Source organism: Amblyomma maculatum, chromosome 10, assembly GCF_055883805.1.
Source record: "Amblyomma maculatum isolate TAMU_Amacu chromosome 10, ASM5588380v1, whole genome shotgun sequence".
In the NCBI taxonomy this organism is placed as follows: Eukaryota; Metazoa; Arthropoda; class Arachnida; order Ixodida; family Ixodidae; genus Amblyomma; species Amblyomma maculatum.
In genome coordinates this window covers 64382483-64400834 of record NC_139353.1, presented here as the reverse complement: position 1 = coordinate 64400834, position 18352 = coordinate 64382483, and the positions used below count along the sequence as shown (strand labels likewise).

At 46.6% G+C, this 18352-nt stretch overlaps 1 protein-coding gene across 3 annotated transcripts in view; it reads left to right on the top strand.

Annotated features, from left to right (window-relative positions):
- Positions 1–18352, top strand: part of spn-E (tudor domain containing 9 protein spindle E) — a 153491-nt gene that overhangs the window by 108014 nt on the left and 27125 nt on the right. For all 3 annotated transcript variants that reach the window (XM_084582928.1, XM_084582930.1, XM_084582929.1), the window contains exons 28-29: positions 1319–1462; positions 9927–9997. In XM_084582928.1, the coding sequence (XP_084439054.1) occupies positions 1319–1462; positions 9927–9997 (215 nt within the window). The remainder of the gene's footprint in view (positions 1–1318; positions 1463–9926; positions 9998–18352) is intronic.

Here is an 18352-nt window from a genome sequence, read left to right as displayed (position 1 = left end):
CAGGACCGGGAAAAAAGTTTGAATTATCCGATGTTCGATTTATCGAATGGCCCCGAAAAAACTGGCAAGAACCATTTGTGTTACACTAAATGTATCGTATTTAGTCGCGTTACGAACTCGCTCACATAATGAACCCACCCAGCTCTGATTTGCGCGACGGAGCCAAAGGACTCGGGGAGTGCAGCGCGCACGCATGGGTCGGTCGCAGTGGCTGAGGCGCAGCAGGGGCTCATGCCATCACGAGGCAATGGTGATGGCATGCCAGTCATATGCCTGTCAGCCTTTGCATGGCCGGACTCGAGCAGCAGCGGCGGTGACGCTCGAGTCTGGCCATGGCCGTTCATGACCTCTGAGATTACCGCGCGTGGAGGTGTGATCTCGGAGGCCACGGGCTATTGGCACAAGTTTTTGTCGCCACCGCTAGATGACGGGGCAGGCGAACGTGCAGGCGATCACACTTCGGCGGCGGCGCTCGAGTCCGGCCATGGCACCATAGCGTTCATGACGTCCGAGATCACCGCGCGCGGGGGTGTGATCTCGAAGGCGATAAGTCGTTAGGGCTAGTTTTTATTGCTGCCAGTGGACGACGCGGCACGTGAGCACGCGGGCGATTTAAGTAAACTTCTGCGGTGGGCGATTCAAATGATTGAAAAGTTCTGTTTTTGATGTTTTTTTCCCGGCTCCTGTACGCATTTTTGTCATTTTAATGCATAAGAATTGCTTCCGTATAACCGATCTAGCGTCAAATATTGAAATTTTTCTTTCGTTATACAGAAAGAACTCCCATAGAAATAAACCATAGACCAACCAAACTAATTTTATTTCGTTTTATCCAATAATTTGCTATATCCATGTTTGTTATAGCGAGGCTCGACTGTAATAATACTAGCAACCATACACGTCATAAGGCACAACACAATTCAAGGCTTTTCCTCTGAAATTTGTGTGGAACGTTCTGGGGGGCTCTCTGTCGTAAGGTGGCCAATTTCGATGTTGCAAAATTTCAATTTAATGAGGTGCACGACTGATTTTACTTGCTTAGTTGTGTCAAGCGGTGTTGTTTTGTTATTGTTTTGACGGCTCATTCCAAAGTGCTTTTCACTGCTGTGGCTGTGATGCAAAGCATTGTTACAGAGCTGTGCGAGAGACGTGGGTGAAAGAGAGGCGTACTGTAGACAACCACATTCGCACTGTTGCCCGATAATGCGCCACCGTGTCTCCCATCTAGCCTTGGTGCCGAGTAATGTCAGGCCTAGCAATAATGTCGAGAGAGTTCAACATGCACCAATCTGATGTTGCTATGTGTCTCGGTGCGCAGAAAAACCACCAACTGCGGGAGCGGGTGGTGTCCTACTACCAGTCAGTGGTAACGGAGCCTCTCGAACCATCCTCCACGGATCTGGCGGAGGAGCTGGACTCTTCCAAACTTGACATTGGGCCACCGAAATCTTCAACACGCAAGGTAGGCTGTTGACTGCGTCCCTTTCAACCGCTAGAAAGGACCAAAGCATCACAGGGTGCCGTTGCCATTGAACAGTGTTCTCTCCGGACAATGCTGCATACTTTATCAAGCAGAGTGAATAGCTTGCATATAGACTTTGTGTCTTTGCGTCGTCTGCACACGGAGCCAACTCGCTTTGCGCATACTCGCGTTTTTTGAAACTGCTTGAGCATGCACGCTCTGACTGTAGAGCCAACTCTCTTTGCGTACGCTTGGATTTCTGTCGTGAAAGAAAGCTGTCTTGCGCACGCACGCACCCCTGCTTGTTTGCGCTTCACCAGTTCTAGGTGGCAAATTCACGCTTGGAGTTAGTCATACTTGAAGTGAATGTGCAACGATGTATACACTTCGATGTGGTTTCAGAAAAAGGGAAAGGCTTGGGCCAGATTGACTGAAGATTTCGACCGCTAGTGAGTTCATGCCGCATAAACCACCCTGGACTCGGCAGCATGGGGCTGCGTGCTCTCGATCAAGTCGATGAGCGTCAGTAGCAGTGACCCCATTTTTGTTTTCGGGAAATCAGCTGGTCACAGACAGCTATGTCTCTCAAATCACACACAGCGGCGCCAGCATGTTTGCGTCTTTAAAAGTGCACCTTATCTCCTCCTCGGCTTCCTTGTGCGACGATTAAATTGCATGGGTGATGCGATATGTAACCGATCTTGAACGATAACCACACTTATTTACGAGCCCGTCATCACTATTTCTGGGTCAGCACCTTGTCGGTTAGAGGAGAGAATGTGCCATTTTGTTAAGGCCGTGCATGGGATTAAACTGAACTGACTACTGATTAAGCATTAAATAAAAAGTATAATTTCCACCCAGGCACAGGTGCACAGGAAAAAAAAAACAAGGCCGGAAGTTCTCCGCTTCAGTGCTCATCATATAAATAAGCCTGTTCTCTCTAAAATTTGGTCTATCTCTTCTTCGACGATCAGCAACCATGTATGACAGAGTGCCTGAAGCTGGCACATACTCAGCACCTGGCTGTCTTGCAATCTTAGCCAGTGCATGCGGCCTTAAATGCGCAATGTGGCATGTATGACAGAGTGCCTGAAGCTGGCACATACTCAGCACCTGGCTGTCTTGCAATCTTAGCCAGTGCATGCGGCCTTAAATGTGCAATGTGGCATATATGACAGAGTGCCTGAAGCTGGCACATACTCAGCACCTGGCTGTCTTGCAATCTTAGCCAGTGCATGCGGCCTTAAATGCACAATGTGGCATGTATGACAGAGTGCCTGAAGCAGGCACATACTCAGCACCTGGCTGTCTTGTAATCTTGGCCGGTGCATGCTGCCTTAAGGGGGGAGGCTACCCTTGAACTCCAACTTTTTTATTTCTTGAGGTATCTGAATGAAATTTTCAGGGTATGCTCATAGTACACACATTTGAAGAACTACCAAGTTTCATGGAGCTGGGCTCATCGGTTCTCAAGTTAGAGGAGTATATCAAGATAGTTTACATAGGTCCCTAGGGGCGGGCCTGGAGAATTTGCAAAATGTGCTAGCAGTGTGAAATTCGTTATGGTCATTTCTGGATAGTTTCCCCAGGGCAAGACAATTCCCTTTTTCCAAATTTCCTCTGAAAAATTTTAGTACAGCCCCAAATTTAGTGTTCAAATTTACACCTGACTTAACGATATTTTAATTGACTGCCCCTAATTACACACGAAATATTTTGAAAAAAACGAATTGTCTTGCCCTCAGAATTTTACTTAGGTATATAACAAAAAAAACCTCATGAAAATTCAATAAGCGGTTCTTGAGCTATGACTTTCCCTAGCAGCCACACCGTGCAAAAAATTGATTCTGAGAAAACGGCTCTCAAAGGTTGAGAGAACAATAACTTTTTTGTTTCTCAAGTTATCATGATGAAATTTTCAAGACAGGCTCATGACATTAACAAATGAAATACCACCAAGTTTCATAGAATTGTGCACGCTAGTTCTCAAGTTACAGAAGCATATCAAACTGGTTTGAGTAGGTCCTTTATATCAAGCCTGGAGAAATTGTGAAAGGCGCTGGCATTGTGCAATTTGCCATGCTGATTCCTAGATAGGTTCCTCAGGGCAAGACAAAGCCCTTTTTCTAAATTTTCTTGCTGAAAAATAGCATAGAATTGGATTTTTTGTTATCAATTAGACCTATGTTGATTAACCAAATTAATTATGACAAATTCCAGACATAATATTTTGAATACATGGGCTTGCCTAGCCCTCAAAAATTTATTCAGGTACAGTCGAGCCCACTTATAACGGCCCCACTTAAGACGAACACTCGCAATTATCACGAACAAGTCCGGTGCGGCCGTCAAAATATACATTAGGGCTATGGCGCTCCGTCGATCTCGGCTGCAGCGAACATCTGTGCGACTAGCCGATCGGCTACAGCGAACGCCTTGGTGCCGCGGACCACTTTCCACATGCTGAGATCCGTCGATCCTGAGCTCTGCAAGCCGCGACAATCGGCATTCCCGATTCCCCCGCGGCATTTCGCCCTAGCGTGGTGGGCGGCGCAGACGCAGCAAGCGGTTTCCCGGTTTATCTATCGCGGCATCTCGCCAGAGGAACGAGGAGCGGCCCAAACGCGACAAGCGACTTCCCGGGTTATCTTCCGCGGTATAAGCGCCGTAACGAAAAAAGAAAAAAAAAAGCTAGCCAAGTCTGCACTGAATGCGTGTCGCACCTCGAGGCATCGTGAGCGACCACGCAACGTTTAACACGTTGCACGAAACCATTCAGAGGGCACGACGAGAGATCGTAAATCCGGCGATCGCAAAAATGGCGAAGCCAACGACAGCAAATATAGTGAACTAGAATACTTTCTAGTGGCGCGAACGGCGCCGCTGGGGCACGCCGTTTCTTATTGACGCCGCCAGGTGGCGCAACTGCACCATCTTCTAGTCAACTTTTTAATGCTTTCTTGCAATAGTGCGACATAGTATCGATACTTTTGCGCGTATATATAGTAATAAGTGCTTATTTTTCCCTGTGCTGATGTATGTAGACCTCCACCTATGTCAGAAGTTTGGCTTTTAATTCGAAATTACTGTTTTTTTTCGCGGCTGCACTAGTGCGAAAGCGCTCTTATTTCGCTGGCGTCTGCTACGGCTCATGCGGGATGAGTTCTGTGCTTATGTAACTTTCTGAGCCCTGCAGAGCCCGCTTTATTAAAGAGAAAACTCAACTGTCAGCAGCAGACTGGTAGCAGAGTGGCCAGGCACTGTGCGCATGCACGGATTCTCACATATCTGTTCAGCCTTGCGCGTCGCAGTAACTTTCCTTTAGCCAAATAAGGATGAATAGTAAACTGCGCTGTTCGGTATGCACTGGTAACCAGGAAATACTGACTTTAGCGCGAGATCTGCGTAGCATTAAGAAATTTACGAAATGGAAAAGTGAGGAGCAGTTTCAGGATGTTGTTTATTGACAGAAAGTAGTCAAGAAAAAAAAAAAAAAACTACGTTTTTTAAACGAGCCATCCGACGATATTCTGTGGATATTCTCTTCTGTTCACTACAGGATGTTGTTTTTTGACAGATATTGGTCAAAAAAAAAAAAACGTTTTTTGAAACTAGCTCTCCGGAGATATTCTGTGGTGTTACCATTATTCATAGTTCACAGCAGCAATATCTACTATAAACCATTGCTGCAAGCCAGGTGCTTAAATTCTTTCATGCCTTGGTGTCATGCATAACATGCAAAAAATACATGAGGTCAGTGCAGTTTTGTTTACGCACATGAGAAGGCTTTCCCCTGCTATTTTATTTCATTTGAGGGCATGGGACAGAATTCACCAACGAGTTCTTTGTGAAATTACTGACCACGGTCATTTCATAGTCAGCCCTAAGAGCATCTGCTCAACTTCAGGTGCTTCGAAGCTTGGCGTCTCTTGTCATTGTTCTTGTTAATACTTTTTGTAAAAAAGTGCATGCGAGTAGTCAAATAAAAAGCCGTCATTTCTGCTGCAACACTTTGAAAATGGTCAGAGCATCCGAGCTGGTAGGTTTGCTTGGCCTGGAGCATACTTAGCACATCCAAGATACTATCTGCATGAAGTTCATTTAGGCTGAAGCAGGTTGTAAATGCCTTCTCAAGCTCAGACACAAACGTGTAAAGAACACTTGAAGGGTACAAAAGCCCTCCATTGTTCTTCAAATGAGTAAACTTCGCCAAGTTTAATACCTGCGATTTTTCTTTGCTCAGCAAAAGAAGATTAAGGCATTTTTCGCAGTTCGTCTTCAAAATGCATTTTCTGGCTACATAGCCAGCTATATAAAATATAAGTCGGCTATCACTTGATGCCACAACACAGGCTGAATGGTCAGAATCTGCACGGAGCACTAAATTCTGTGCAGCATCAATATTGCCCACATCAAGGCACATATCAACAAGCTGCTGCTTGCCAGAAGGACAGCTATGCTGATTCACTCCAGGACCTAAAAGGGAACTGAGTATTCCAGGCTCACAATTTCCTTTTGAAACAGAGTGAGCAAGACTGCCGAACGACAGACAGTTTACAGCAATAATAAACTGCTGTGGCGTCGGATGCGCATTGCATCCACAAGACTGTCGCACAATGCCAAAAAGGTGTTCAATTGGGTCTTGGCTTGTCCTGCTGGTTAAGAGGTATTTAAAACCTACTTCTTCACAGAGGTATTTAAGCAATGATAGTATGCTTGAGATAGTAACTCTGAGCCCTGTGGCAGTGGACTGGCTGAGGAAACCACGTTGCCCTTTAGTGTGACGTTCCCACGCATCAAGCAGCACCAGCATGTTCCTTAGCTTGTCCTCAGATGGAGATGAAAATCTCAATGCCTCAGCAGGAAACCGTGACGTCATTAGCAGCACGAGGTCACGGATGCTCCTGCGTAATCAAGACAACAAAATAAAGTTTGGACTGCTATATCAGAAAGATAAACACAACCATTGCTCACACTTGAAAGGCCTATTGCGAAGCGCTAAAATATCTTGAAGTGCTTACTCAAAGAAATGCAATGTTGCTGAAATGTCACCGCACCACTCTTCAATCTTTTCCCTGTATAGGTACATGCCCTTGACAACTTTGTCGCTGAACAGCTGGAAAGCCAAAGAGACCCGCATCCTCTCAAAGTTGTTTGGGTTTGTATGGCTTGTGGTAATGCCATGCAGCGCCTGCAGGGTCACACTGTTCCCATCCAATGCCACAGCTCTGCGTACAACTTTCAAGGAGACCTGCAATGCACAGAAAATTTGTTTTGGTATGATATGCATCATAAATGAAAGGAGCATTATACATGCAGAGAGATATTTGGTATATGATATACGGGAAAAACACTTACCCGTACCCGTCCTTTTGGAACCAAGTAATCATGGCTAAGCAGGCCATTGCGCAAGCACTTGATTAGGTGTGGGAAGTCGGACATAAAATAGAGCCGCCTCTTTGAGTCCACAGGATGGGGAGCACCACACTTAGTACTGGTCAGTGATGCCCTGACTCCCATGAGGGCCCACATCTTCCTATTCCACGTCGCTCCATCTGAGGTTATGAAGTCGACTTTCAAGCCCGCTTTTTCTGTCAGTATGACAGCCTCAACCATAATCTTGGCGAGCAAGCTGCCTTTGATATTGCCTCTTGTTGCAAAAGCCGCAAGTACCTGTGTCCACTTCCCCACAAACGGAACAAACATCACCACCATGCCATGGTCACAAACCACATGCTTGTTTTCATCAGATGTAAATGGACCCAGGTCCACAAAGCCATCTATGTGGCCAGCAGAGGTGACGGAGAGATGTTCAGAGAGCTTCATCTCATCGACTATGAGGCCTCCATGCAGATGAAATTTGTCCATAGTGCTAGTTGCTTCTTTCAGCACGTCAAAAACTTTGCCATTAAATCCAAAGCCTGCTTTATAGCACTTCAGATATTTGCGAAGTGTTGTTTTACTGGGCAAAGCAAGTATTTTTTCTTTCCTCATGTGATCATACAGCTTTGCGCTTCTCATCTTCATAACTAAGCATTCCAGGACCCATTGTGGCGAGTACTTCATGCCCTTCGGGCTTTTGCGGGATGCTGTTTCAAATATGTGTTGTATGGCCTCACGCTGTTTAGAAGGAAGCGTAGCAATTCTGGCATCAGTCTTCCTCAGCAATCTTTTTGTTCTTTTCCACCATTGCTGCAAGCTGCTCTTCCATGGAAGTGGCACGGCTTCTCAGACGAGCTATTCTTTCCTTCTCCAGCTTGAGGCGCAATGAAAATGATTTTTTTGCTGAGGAGTTCACCTTGATGCGTGCAGTCTGTGACTTCCTTGTAATGAGGTACTTTCGAAGAGTCTTGCATTCTCCACAAGCAGTTCCTGCAAATGCAAATGTTTGGGCATAAAATCACATGCATAACAGGAAATAAACAAAGTATTAGTGTACTTATATTTAAAAAGGCCAAAAAGCCGAAATTACCTTCTCTAGAGACTTTTCCTTCACATTCTGTGCTGAAAACACCACGCTCTAACACAGTACATGTGGCTCGCAGCTTCTCTGTCAGGCACTCCAATATTTGGTTGAAGTCTGTCGTCAGCATGCCTCCCTTACAGATTAAAATTTCCTCAGTCTCTTGCAGCACACTCGCCGCTTCTGCCATTGAACACACGATAGTGTCGTTACACAGAGCACCTCGAACGAACACTTGTGCGCACACTTGACATTCAGCAGCAACAAACAAAACAACCTTGTCATGCACAACCTCAAGCCTGGGGCTCCTTTGTATGCTTGTAGTTGCAAAACCTAGGCTTGATGCACCATCGTACTGAAATCTGCACCAGTACGGTGATGGCAATTCCAAACTGTGAAGTTCACCAGTCGTGAACTGTTCAGTTCCCGATGATTCCGCATCAATTTGATTGTTGTCGTCCACTGCATTGGTTAGAGAATCCTGGCGCTGTTTCTTACTTGTGGATGAGTTTGTTGAAGCTGGTATTTTTCGCTTCAGCCTTGGCTTCACAGGCTTGACTGAAAGATAAGCCGGACAACCCGGCAAGAGTGTAGGCACCGCATCAGGTACCAGCGACGGCTTTCCACGTGGTATCCGTACTTCGCTGCCGTTGACTATATGAACATAGTCACGCAGAATGAGATACGGCTCGAAATGGTGTTCACACACTGCTGATGTTTCTGTGAGAGGCTTGTCCTGCCTTCGCAAGCTCCGTTCCCACTTTCTCCGACGTTCGTCGTCCCTCGGAGCAGCAAACAAAGAAGCCTTGGGAGCACCCGGATAGCCGCTTCGGCATCCCGGAGCAAAACAGCGCGAATCCGTCTTTCTCCTGGCCATTTCGAACTTCGCATGAGGCTTGCGAAGAGCAGAGGTGTCCTAGTTACCGGGATGGATGGCACAAGGGAAATTGCAAGGACAAAATCGCAAAAATGTGCAGGCTACACGGAGCGCAAACCCACGACTTCCCTTGGCGCACGTGCGTGCGGTACTAGTAAACGTAACTACAGCGCCACCAGCGGCGGTCAGTGGCGTTCGGAGTGCAAGAGGCGCCCATTATCGTCCCATTCGCGCCACTAGAAAGTATTCTAGTTCACTATAACAGCAAACAAAGAGCCGTAGCAGACGACGCTGGGAGGCGGAGACCGACGCGTCAGCGGCCGCAGCAGCCAATAGTAGTCGGCCGATCCCCCGCGTTCTCGCGGAGCGCGCCTTTTGCCCAATCGCAGCCTTGAATTCGAGCGCGGGAAACTTGAAAGCCGTCACGAGGCTCTCAATCGGTAGCAAGCCACGCCTCGACCGCGCCGCCGTCGCCGCCGCCGAGGGTGGCAGAAGAAAGCGCAAGAATTCACAAACAAAACAAGACCAAGATGGCGGCGCTCAGTTCGGCGGGAGAGGAATGGTGCGCGCGCGAAGTTTGGGAATTTTCGGCGCTTGCTCGCTGCTCCGCGGCTGCCGCCGCTTGTTAAATAATTAATTTCGAGTATTTCTACGGCGAGTTGGACATTGATAATTACAGAAATGATAGTTTATAAGACATACTACCGGAATATATAATCTTCCAAAAATCGACTTTTTCGCGATTTTTCGGTTTTCAAAGGTCGCGTCCCCCCTTAAATGCGCAGTGTGGCACTGTTGCCACGACAGTGCTTTGTTCTGCTAAGCAATCCCATACTGCATTTCACACAACCACTTTACTTACACCGCACTTTTTTGTAATGACTTTTGAAGAACACAGTCTCTCTTCCCTTCTCCTCCCGCCGTGGTTTTCTTGAATAAGGCCTTTTCTTTTTTTTTACATTTCTTGGGCGGATTAACGACAATTTACCGTGCGTGAGAGGTGCACAGGTGTTTTTGTGCGAAGTCTGCACGTCAGAAGCGGTGACTGTATTTACTGCATGTCACAACAGTTTTGTGGTGGTAGTCCAGAAAGTGCTGAAAATTTGTCCCTTGTTTTGCAGGTCAAATTGCGCGGACCGTACAGCCCATTAGAGTCACGGGTGTGTGGAATGTCCAATTTGTGCTCTCACAAGTGAGTAGGCTGTGTCTAATCTGTTCCTTTTCACCGAACTTTTATTATTATTTTTTCTTTCACTTGCTTGCTTTCGCTATGCTGGAAAGACTGTACTGAAAATTGAATATGTGCTTCTTCAGAGTGTGACTCTGCTAGCTTTTACTTAATTCAGCATTTTTCATTCCTAAGATTTGCGGGGAAAAAATTCCAAAGATGCCTAAACTTCACCTTAAGCGTAGCGATAGCACCTTCAAACACTGCCTTTTCATTCCGCGAATTGAGGCATTAACCAGGAAGTGAAATGGTGTGACACCATCCCGGGCACTGCACAAAGCAATGGTTGCATGAGAGTTTTGATATAACCAGGCATTTCTCAGTTCTGAGTTATAGCAATTGCAGCGATGCCTTCTTCAGTCAACGAGGTTTATATGTTATCACATGAAAAAGAAAAAAGCAAGTTATAGACCTGGAAACAAAATTTCTGATATCTGCACTCTATCGTAAAGGTCCACTGCACCACCTGTCTGACAACAAGTGGTGTATTGTCACCTGTGTCAAGGAGGATTGCAATAAGGCAATACAGTCGAACTCGGGCATATCGAAACCAGATAATACGAATTTTGGGTATATCCAACTTACAGAATATCCGCTTGAAAATCCCACGTAAAAGTATAGGAAATCTGCGTCGTATACAGTCGACGACCGATATTTCGGACTCTCAAAGGATCACGAAAATGTCCGAAAAATCGGGCAGTCCGAAAAAACAAATGTGCACCAAAAAAGCTCAATTTATTGCCTATTGCTCAGTTTGAGGCCGGAAAAAGTCATGAATACTTGTCTGCACCACGCTCCTCTTCCGTGCTAACAGGTGACGACAAATGTGTGCCGACGCGAGCAGCCGCCGCTTGGCCGGACGCCGCCATGTTGCCGTGTAACCCAAGCGACCCAACGCCGGCTTGGGGCAAACGCTATTTCCGAAAAATAGGGGCCGCCCCTAGCGTTAACCCAAGACCCCAAGCGCACCTTACATTCTGCGCATGCGCATTTCGACGGCCAAAGCTCTTTGGTTGCCCCAAAGCTTGGGGCCCCCTATTCTAAAACTCTCTATTATAGCCTCGATTCAGCATGTTTAGCTAAGGAGCGGCACGCAAGGCCGGCACCGGTTTCGAGGCTATCTGAGGAAAAAGTAAACAAACAAGATGGCGGCGACGCCGCTCAAAATGTGTGGCAGTTGGCCCGGCTGACGCTTGGAATGTCCGAAAAATCGAATAGCCCTCCTTAGAGTGTCCAAAATTTTGAGCAGCGTAATATATTGACTTTATAACGTATGTCCTGGGGCCGGGAAAAAATTCGAATAATCAAGCATGTTCGAAAAATTGGGTGTCCGAAAAGGTGTCCGAAAAATCGGTCGCCGACTGTATTGAACTCAATTTTACCGGTCGCTGATGTATTGAACTCTGCACCATGCATTGCAAGGTACGCCTTTCCCAAAGGCGATCACATCACCTTCGGTTGTTTGCTGCGTGACATGAATGAACGAGAGGCAACAGTTCGGCAACGGCTGGTCTAGGGCAGCGCCACTCCCTTTCCCCAAAGGCACACGCATCTGCGGGGATTGTTTGCTGTGCGCTAGCACATGACGTTTGCAAGCCACGTGCATGAAGGAACTAATGGGAATCGGTCTGGCAACGGCCGGTGCGGAGCAGACGCAGCCAATGCAGCCATGGTGCTCACGAGAGGGGAAAAGCTCGATAGAGCGAAGCGCAAGGGTGTGCCCATTCTTCTGCTGACCTTTCTTTCTCCTTCCTCTCTTTTTTCTGGTCTTCATTCGCAGCAGCACGCATTACACATGCACCGACAAGCCAGCTCATACCGTGTCAGACAGAACGTCGGACGCTTTCTCTAGTGTGGGTTGTGAACCCTGTGCGTGCGGCGGCTGCCGTGCGATGCGCGTCTCGTATCGTCGTGCTGAACGTGCGTATGGCGGCTGCGGACGTTAAGAAGCAACAGATGTTTTTTTGCGAGAGTCGTCTATCTTTGCATTTGTGAATCAACGAAAGCATGCGGTCAGCTGCGATCATGACACCAGCTTGTTGCATTGTTCGCTTCAAATGGCATTTGCAGCTGTCGCGCGTTCCAATGATTTTGTGGCAGTGGACTACGCCCGCCCGCGCGGCATGATAAATCGAACTAGGCTTGTGCAATCAAGCCATCATGGGCACTGTACCAAGTTCGCTCCCCGCCACTACAGGAGATAGCATCAAAAGTATACAGTTAAATCTGGTTATAACGAAACTGTAAAATATCCGCGATTATTCGTTACATGCAGTTTTCGCATGAAGACCCAAAAAGAGAATGAAGAACGAAACCAGATTAAGGGGGGACACGGGTCTTGAAGGCGGAAAAATCGCCCAAAAATCAATTTTTAGAAAACTGAAGTATTAGAATCTACAACTATTATTCTCTGATTCCACCAAGTTTCTCACCTCTCGTGTCAATATTTGAGGCGTAATATCAATTTATAACAAGTCGGCTGGCTCATTTCAAGCTGATGTTTTCACTAAAATAGCGCATTTTTAAAAAAGTATAGCTTCCGTTCCACGGCCGCGCTCACGGCGATCTTGGTCTCTTTCGAAAGAGTGGCTTTTCGCCTTCAAATTTCGCGCTCCTGCGCTTCGTTTCGCTCATTGGTTCGATACAAACAAAGAAAAGAAAAAAAGCCACAGCACACGTTCCTATTCGTTGCTTCGGTGCATGTGACAAAAAAGGGACCCTGTGATTGGCCGTTCGCGTCTCGCGTCGTCTGCTGCGCGCGGCAGGGCAGTCGGAGCCGTGCCCTTAGACGCCATCTTGCCTAGTGCTGTCAGCCTCGAACGCCTCGGAGATCTCGCAGCGATGTCTACGCCAACGAGAAAGTTTGCGATGCGTCATAAATACGGCAAAATCAGGAAAAAGTCGTCGATCGGCAATGCTAAGAAAGGTGCTTTGGTGTTGTGAGACGCCGAAAACGAGCAGATTCCTGCGTCCAGTGACCGTGTCGACGAACCTACGGATCAGCTAGGCCTAGCGGGCCCGTCAAGCGAGCACATTTCAGACGTCGTCAGCCGCGTTCGTCACGATACAACGCTTCTGACGCCTTCCGATCTGGCAAGTGAAAAGAGAAAAGCCGACGCCAAACTGCGGGAGTTGGATTCAACGCCAGCAACGAAACGTAAGACAGACTTTGCCGCCAGCGATGCCGTGATCTGCCCGCTTGATGAGACGAGCTTCGCCGTGATTTGCATCGAGTCGATCAACAGCCTTCTTGACGGTGCAAAGTGTAAAACGTGTGGAGGGAGTGTTAAAATCGGCCGAGGTGATCGCGAATGCGGCCTCGCTGTCAAGCTTTTCTTGACATGTGTCAACTGCGGCGACAAGGCATCGGCGTGGAGTTCGCCGCGTGTGGACGGAAAGCAAAGTGTAAATCCTTTCGCTGTGAACATTCTGGCTGCGCGCGCGATGCAAAGTACCGGCAACCGGCGGACTGCATTCAACGACATCTTTGCCGCGATGAATATTTCCCATCGTGGACTGCACACGAAAACGTGGCAGAGCTACGTAAAAGAAAAGCTGACGCCTGCCGCGACGCGTGCAGCCGAGAAAGTGACCGTTGAATGCGCGGAGTCAGTCTGGAAGCTGTGCAATGAACTGAACGTTGACAATCCTGGCAACGTAGCCGTGTCCTACGATGGGACTTGGATGACTCGTGGGCATTCTTCCCACATCGGAGTCGGCACTGTCATCGAGCTTTTACGGGGCTTGTCCTAGACTACGTTGTCCTGAGCAATTTTTGCGCAGGTTGTGAGCGGGGACCGAAAGTGGACGACCCCACGTACCAAGAATGGAGAGCAAGCCACGTCTGCCAGAAAAATACTGATAAAAAGGCTGGTGAGATGGAAGTAGTAGCAGCCCTAATCCTATTTAGAAGATTGCTCCAGAAGCACAACCTCAGGCTGTCAGACGGCGACAGCCGGTCCTTCCTCGCCCTGAAAGATGACCAAGTGTATGGCTATGTTGAGGTCACCATAGAAGATGGCATTAACCATGTTCAAAAGCGGATGGGGACAGCTCTCCGCAATCTGCTGTTAAAACAAAAAGGGTCAGGCTCGGAACCACTTGGTGGTAAAGGCAGACTAACTGGTGATCTAGTCAACAAGCTAAGTTCTTACTATGGCTGGGCACTCAAGTCCCACAGTGGCAACATAGAAGAAATGGCAAAAGCGGTGATGGCTACCTATTATCATGTGACATCAAATGATCAGGAGTCGGATCACAGCCTTTGCCCAACAGGTTCAAGTTCCTGGTGCCGGCAAAATGCTGCCAGTGCCAAAGGAGAGCCAGCCCCAAGGCACCGCTACAGCCTTCCTAGTCATGTATGCAAGGCATTGCGACCAATTTATGAGCGCCTCTCTGACAGGAAGCTCCTTGAGCGATGTGCAAGGGGAAAAACCCAAAATAATAATGAGAGCCTGCACTCTCTCATATGGACACTGGCACCAAAAGAAAGGCACGCATCCCTCTTCAGTGTTGAGGCCGCAGTTGCAGAAGCAGTCTTGAAGTTTAATATAGGGTACCAAAGGACCTCGGTAGGAATTTTGAACGAGCTGTGTTTGAATCCTGGCAAGAGAAGTGTGCGGCGTATGGTAGAAAAGGACAAGCTTCGGTCCGTTGCATCTACAAGCAAGCGTGCATCGGCAGAAAATTTGCAGCATGCTCTGAAAAAGCGCCACAAAGGTGGTAGTGCTCAAAATGACTATGCCCCTGGGGCATATTAACAATGTCTGGTAGCTGACATGTACATACAGTGGACGCGCGCTAAACGAAACCCGCATAAACGAAAACACTTCTTAAATGAAACAATTTCAAAAAAAGTAATTGGTTTCATACACAATCTGTGCAGAGTCGCGCTCGACAATCGAAACCCCATTTTGCTTGCAACTCGGATAAACGAAGCCGAAACTGTGCATGAGTCGTCTTTGTTGATGTCGATATCCAGAATCCAATCCAATCCAGTACCTTGCACGCCTTGTTTTTTGTTGTTGTGTGGGCGCCATTTTGCTCTCTGTTCCGTGACTTCGTGTTTCGTGACTTCTTTCCGGCGTGTAATATGGAAGAAGCTGCTAGAAAGCGTCCCCATAATGCGTTGTCTTTAAAGGCCAAAATGAAAATTCTTGACGATGTGAAGTGTGCCAAGGAGTCGAAAACTGCTATCGCGAAAAGGCATGGCATCCCAAAGTGCACGCTTTCAAGGATTGTGAAGGATCGCGACAAGATTGAAAAAGCATACAACAGCGGCGCTTTCGCCCCCGATAGGAAAAGGATGCGTCTGGCCGAGCATGAGGACCTCGAGAAGGCACTTTTCCTGTGGTTTAAGCGTGCTCGAAGTTCCAATCTTCCAGTGACCGGGCCTATTTTGGAGGAGAAGGCAAGAGACATTGCACTGCAGATGGAAATTGAAGACTTCAAATTCAGCGATGGCTGGTTAAGCCGTTTCAAGAAGCGCCACGGCCTTGTTTTCCGCACAATAGCAGGTGAAAGTGCCATGGTAGACAACGATGTTTGCTCTGACTGGCAGCAGCAAAAGCTTCAAGACCTACTTGCAATTTACGAGCCGAGCGACGTCTTCAACGTGGACGAAATGGCACTTTTTTATAAGCTTCTGCCTAACAAGACTCTTAGCTTTAAAGGTGAGAGGTGCACGGGGGGTAAGCACAGTAAGGACCGTGTTACTGTACTTGTGGGAGCGAACATGGACAGGTCCGAGAAGTTGAAGCTTCTCGTTATCGGGAAAGCAAAGAAACTACGAGTTTTTAAGGGTGTCAAAATCCTGCCGGTTTTATATGAAGCGAATACCAAGGCCTGGATGACGCAGGCCATTTTTGAAACCTGGCTGCGGCAGAGGGACGCAGAGTTCACTAGAAAAGGCAGAAATGTCGTATTTTTTGTTGACAATTGCCCCGCGCATGGTGAAGTGCGAGACCTGACTTCAGTTCACCTGGAATTCCTTCCCGCGAACACGACAGCAGTACTCCAGCCTATGGACCAGGGCGTGATTCGCAATGTTAAAGTGTTCTTCCGTCGCCACGTCCTGAAAAGGATGATGCTGTGTATGGACAGCGGCAAAGAGTACACCGTAGACCTCCTCTCTGCCATCCACATTTTGGCTCACTCGTGGGATGAAGTTACGGAAACAACAATTCAACGTTGCTTTCATCATGCGGGCTTTTCCAAAGCAGTGGCCGCTGACCAAGAAGAACCTAATGAAGTTGCTGAAGCACAAGCTGTTTTTAGTGTACTGGCTCCCAAGTGTGGCACTGTGACCATGGATGATTATGAAGCTATTGATGATGATGCTGTCACCTGCCGTGAGGGCACCTTGACTGACATATTGAAGGAAGTCGACGAAGCCAACAATAATGACAGTGAAGAGGAGGCCGAACATCATAACGATCAAAGCTCTCTAGTGTCGACTAATGAGGCTAGCCAGGCAGTTCAAGTACTCCAGCAGTACTTTGAGCGAGAGGGCTGCTTGGAGCACACGTGCAGCCTAGCTAAGATGAATGCCTATTTAGTGAAGCAGCGGCGTGCCAACCTGAAACAAACTATGTTGCACAGTTTCTTTGGGGGTCACAACCCTTAAATGAAACTACCAATAAATGAAACAGATTTCCTTGTCCCCGTCGAGTTTCGATTAAAGGGAGTCCACTGTATTTTTTACTTTTAGTGATTAAAAATGACTTCCGTTTGTTTTTCTCATTTTCTCAAGATGTGAATTTTGGTCTCCTGTCAAGTTGGTGAATGCGATATCTCAACACCCATTGCAGATACAGCAATGATTTTTGTTTCAGCATTAAGCCAAATATGTAGAGCACACAATGTTGCAAGCAGATTTCTTAATTATTGCTTTAAAATTTTTTAAAATGGCACTTTTTGTGACCACTGTGTTTCCATGTTACGACTACTAAACTTCAATGTGCAATAAAATGAAAAATAATCATGAAATCAAAAATCTGCTTGCAACATTGTGTTCCTTATTCATTCTAGTACATAGCTATATGCTAATAAGAAGTTTTTGTGAAGTGGTTTTTTTCCTATTGTTTTTACAGCAAGTGCACCATTGTTCTTAATTATCTCAACGCCTAATTGGTTCAGAGAAAAACTAATTATATTTTTGGAATCAGCACCAGGAACTGCACACGTGTGCCAAGTTTCATCACTTTAGTTCAAAAATGAAAGAAAATGGCTTTAAGACCAGTGTCCCCCCTTAAGGGGGGATGAGGGTCTTAAAAACTTTTTTTTTATTTCTTAACCTATCTTGCTGGAAATTGCCATGGTGATATATCTTTGAATGCTGATTCCAAATATGTATTTAGATTTGAAATGCCTCATCTAGACAAGAAGATATGACAAGATATTGTACTGCACATAGTGTCTTTTCTTATGGGCCATTACGGTATTTTCTTAATTAAAAAAAAAAACTGGTTTTAAAAATATGCTGTCATTTCCAAGGGCCTACGGCACGTCCTAAAGCTAAGGAAATTTTTAAGAAGTCATTACATAGGTCATGAATAAATAACAAAGTTGGGAGAAGAAAACAATGTGGGAGTAATTAGTTTACATCTGATCTAATTGCTAGTCTATCAGACTTTACCAAAAGCGGAAAGCTTTAGGATGTAGCTGAGATTTTACTGAAAAAAATGATACCAAGTTCAATAAAATCCGTGCATGCAAACATTATGAAAAGTTCCATAAGGCGCAGCTTTTTACCAAATAAACAAAGCTAAGAAAACTGCATTCAAAGTTTTACTCAATGTGCCACTTTTGTTTTCCAATCACATGGAAAAATTTAATGCTTTAGCATGCAGCCCAGTTATTGCTGAACACAATGACACCAAATTTACATAAATCTGTTCATGTAATGGCTGTGAAAATCTATGTATGGCATTGGCACTTGACAGAAAAAGATGCTCAGAAAGTCACTTGCTACAGTCTCTGAATCTTAAATCATTCACGTAAGTCCTGGGCAGTAGTCTTGGGTTTTGTCAGGCCTGTGCCTCTTGGCCATCTTCTTCTTCACCTTTTCACTATCGGTGTGACCCTTATCAGACCTGCACAGCCTCTGTTTATCTTTTCCAAGGCTCCTACGAATCAGTCACCTGCCAGGACTATAACCAAGCTGCGCTGCAACAGCTCTGCTGGTTGCTGCCATTCCTTGATTGAAGCGAGAAACTGCTTCTGCAACAGCCCTTTGAACAGCCAGCAAAGAGTCATGTGTGTTTTTAGAGCATTGGCTCCAGATGACAGAGTGCAGGCACTCGATGGCATTCTGTGTCA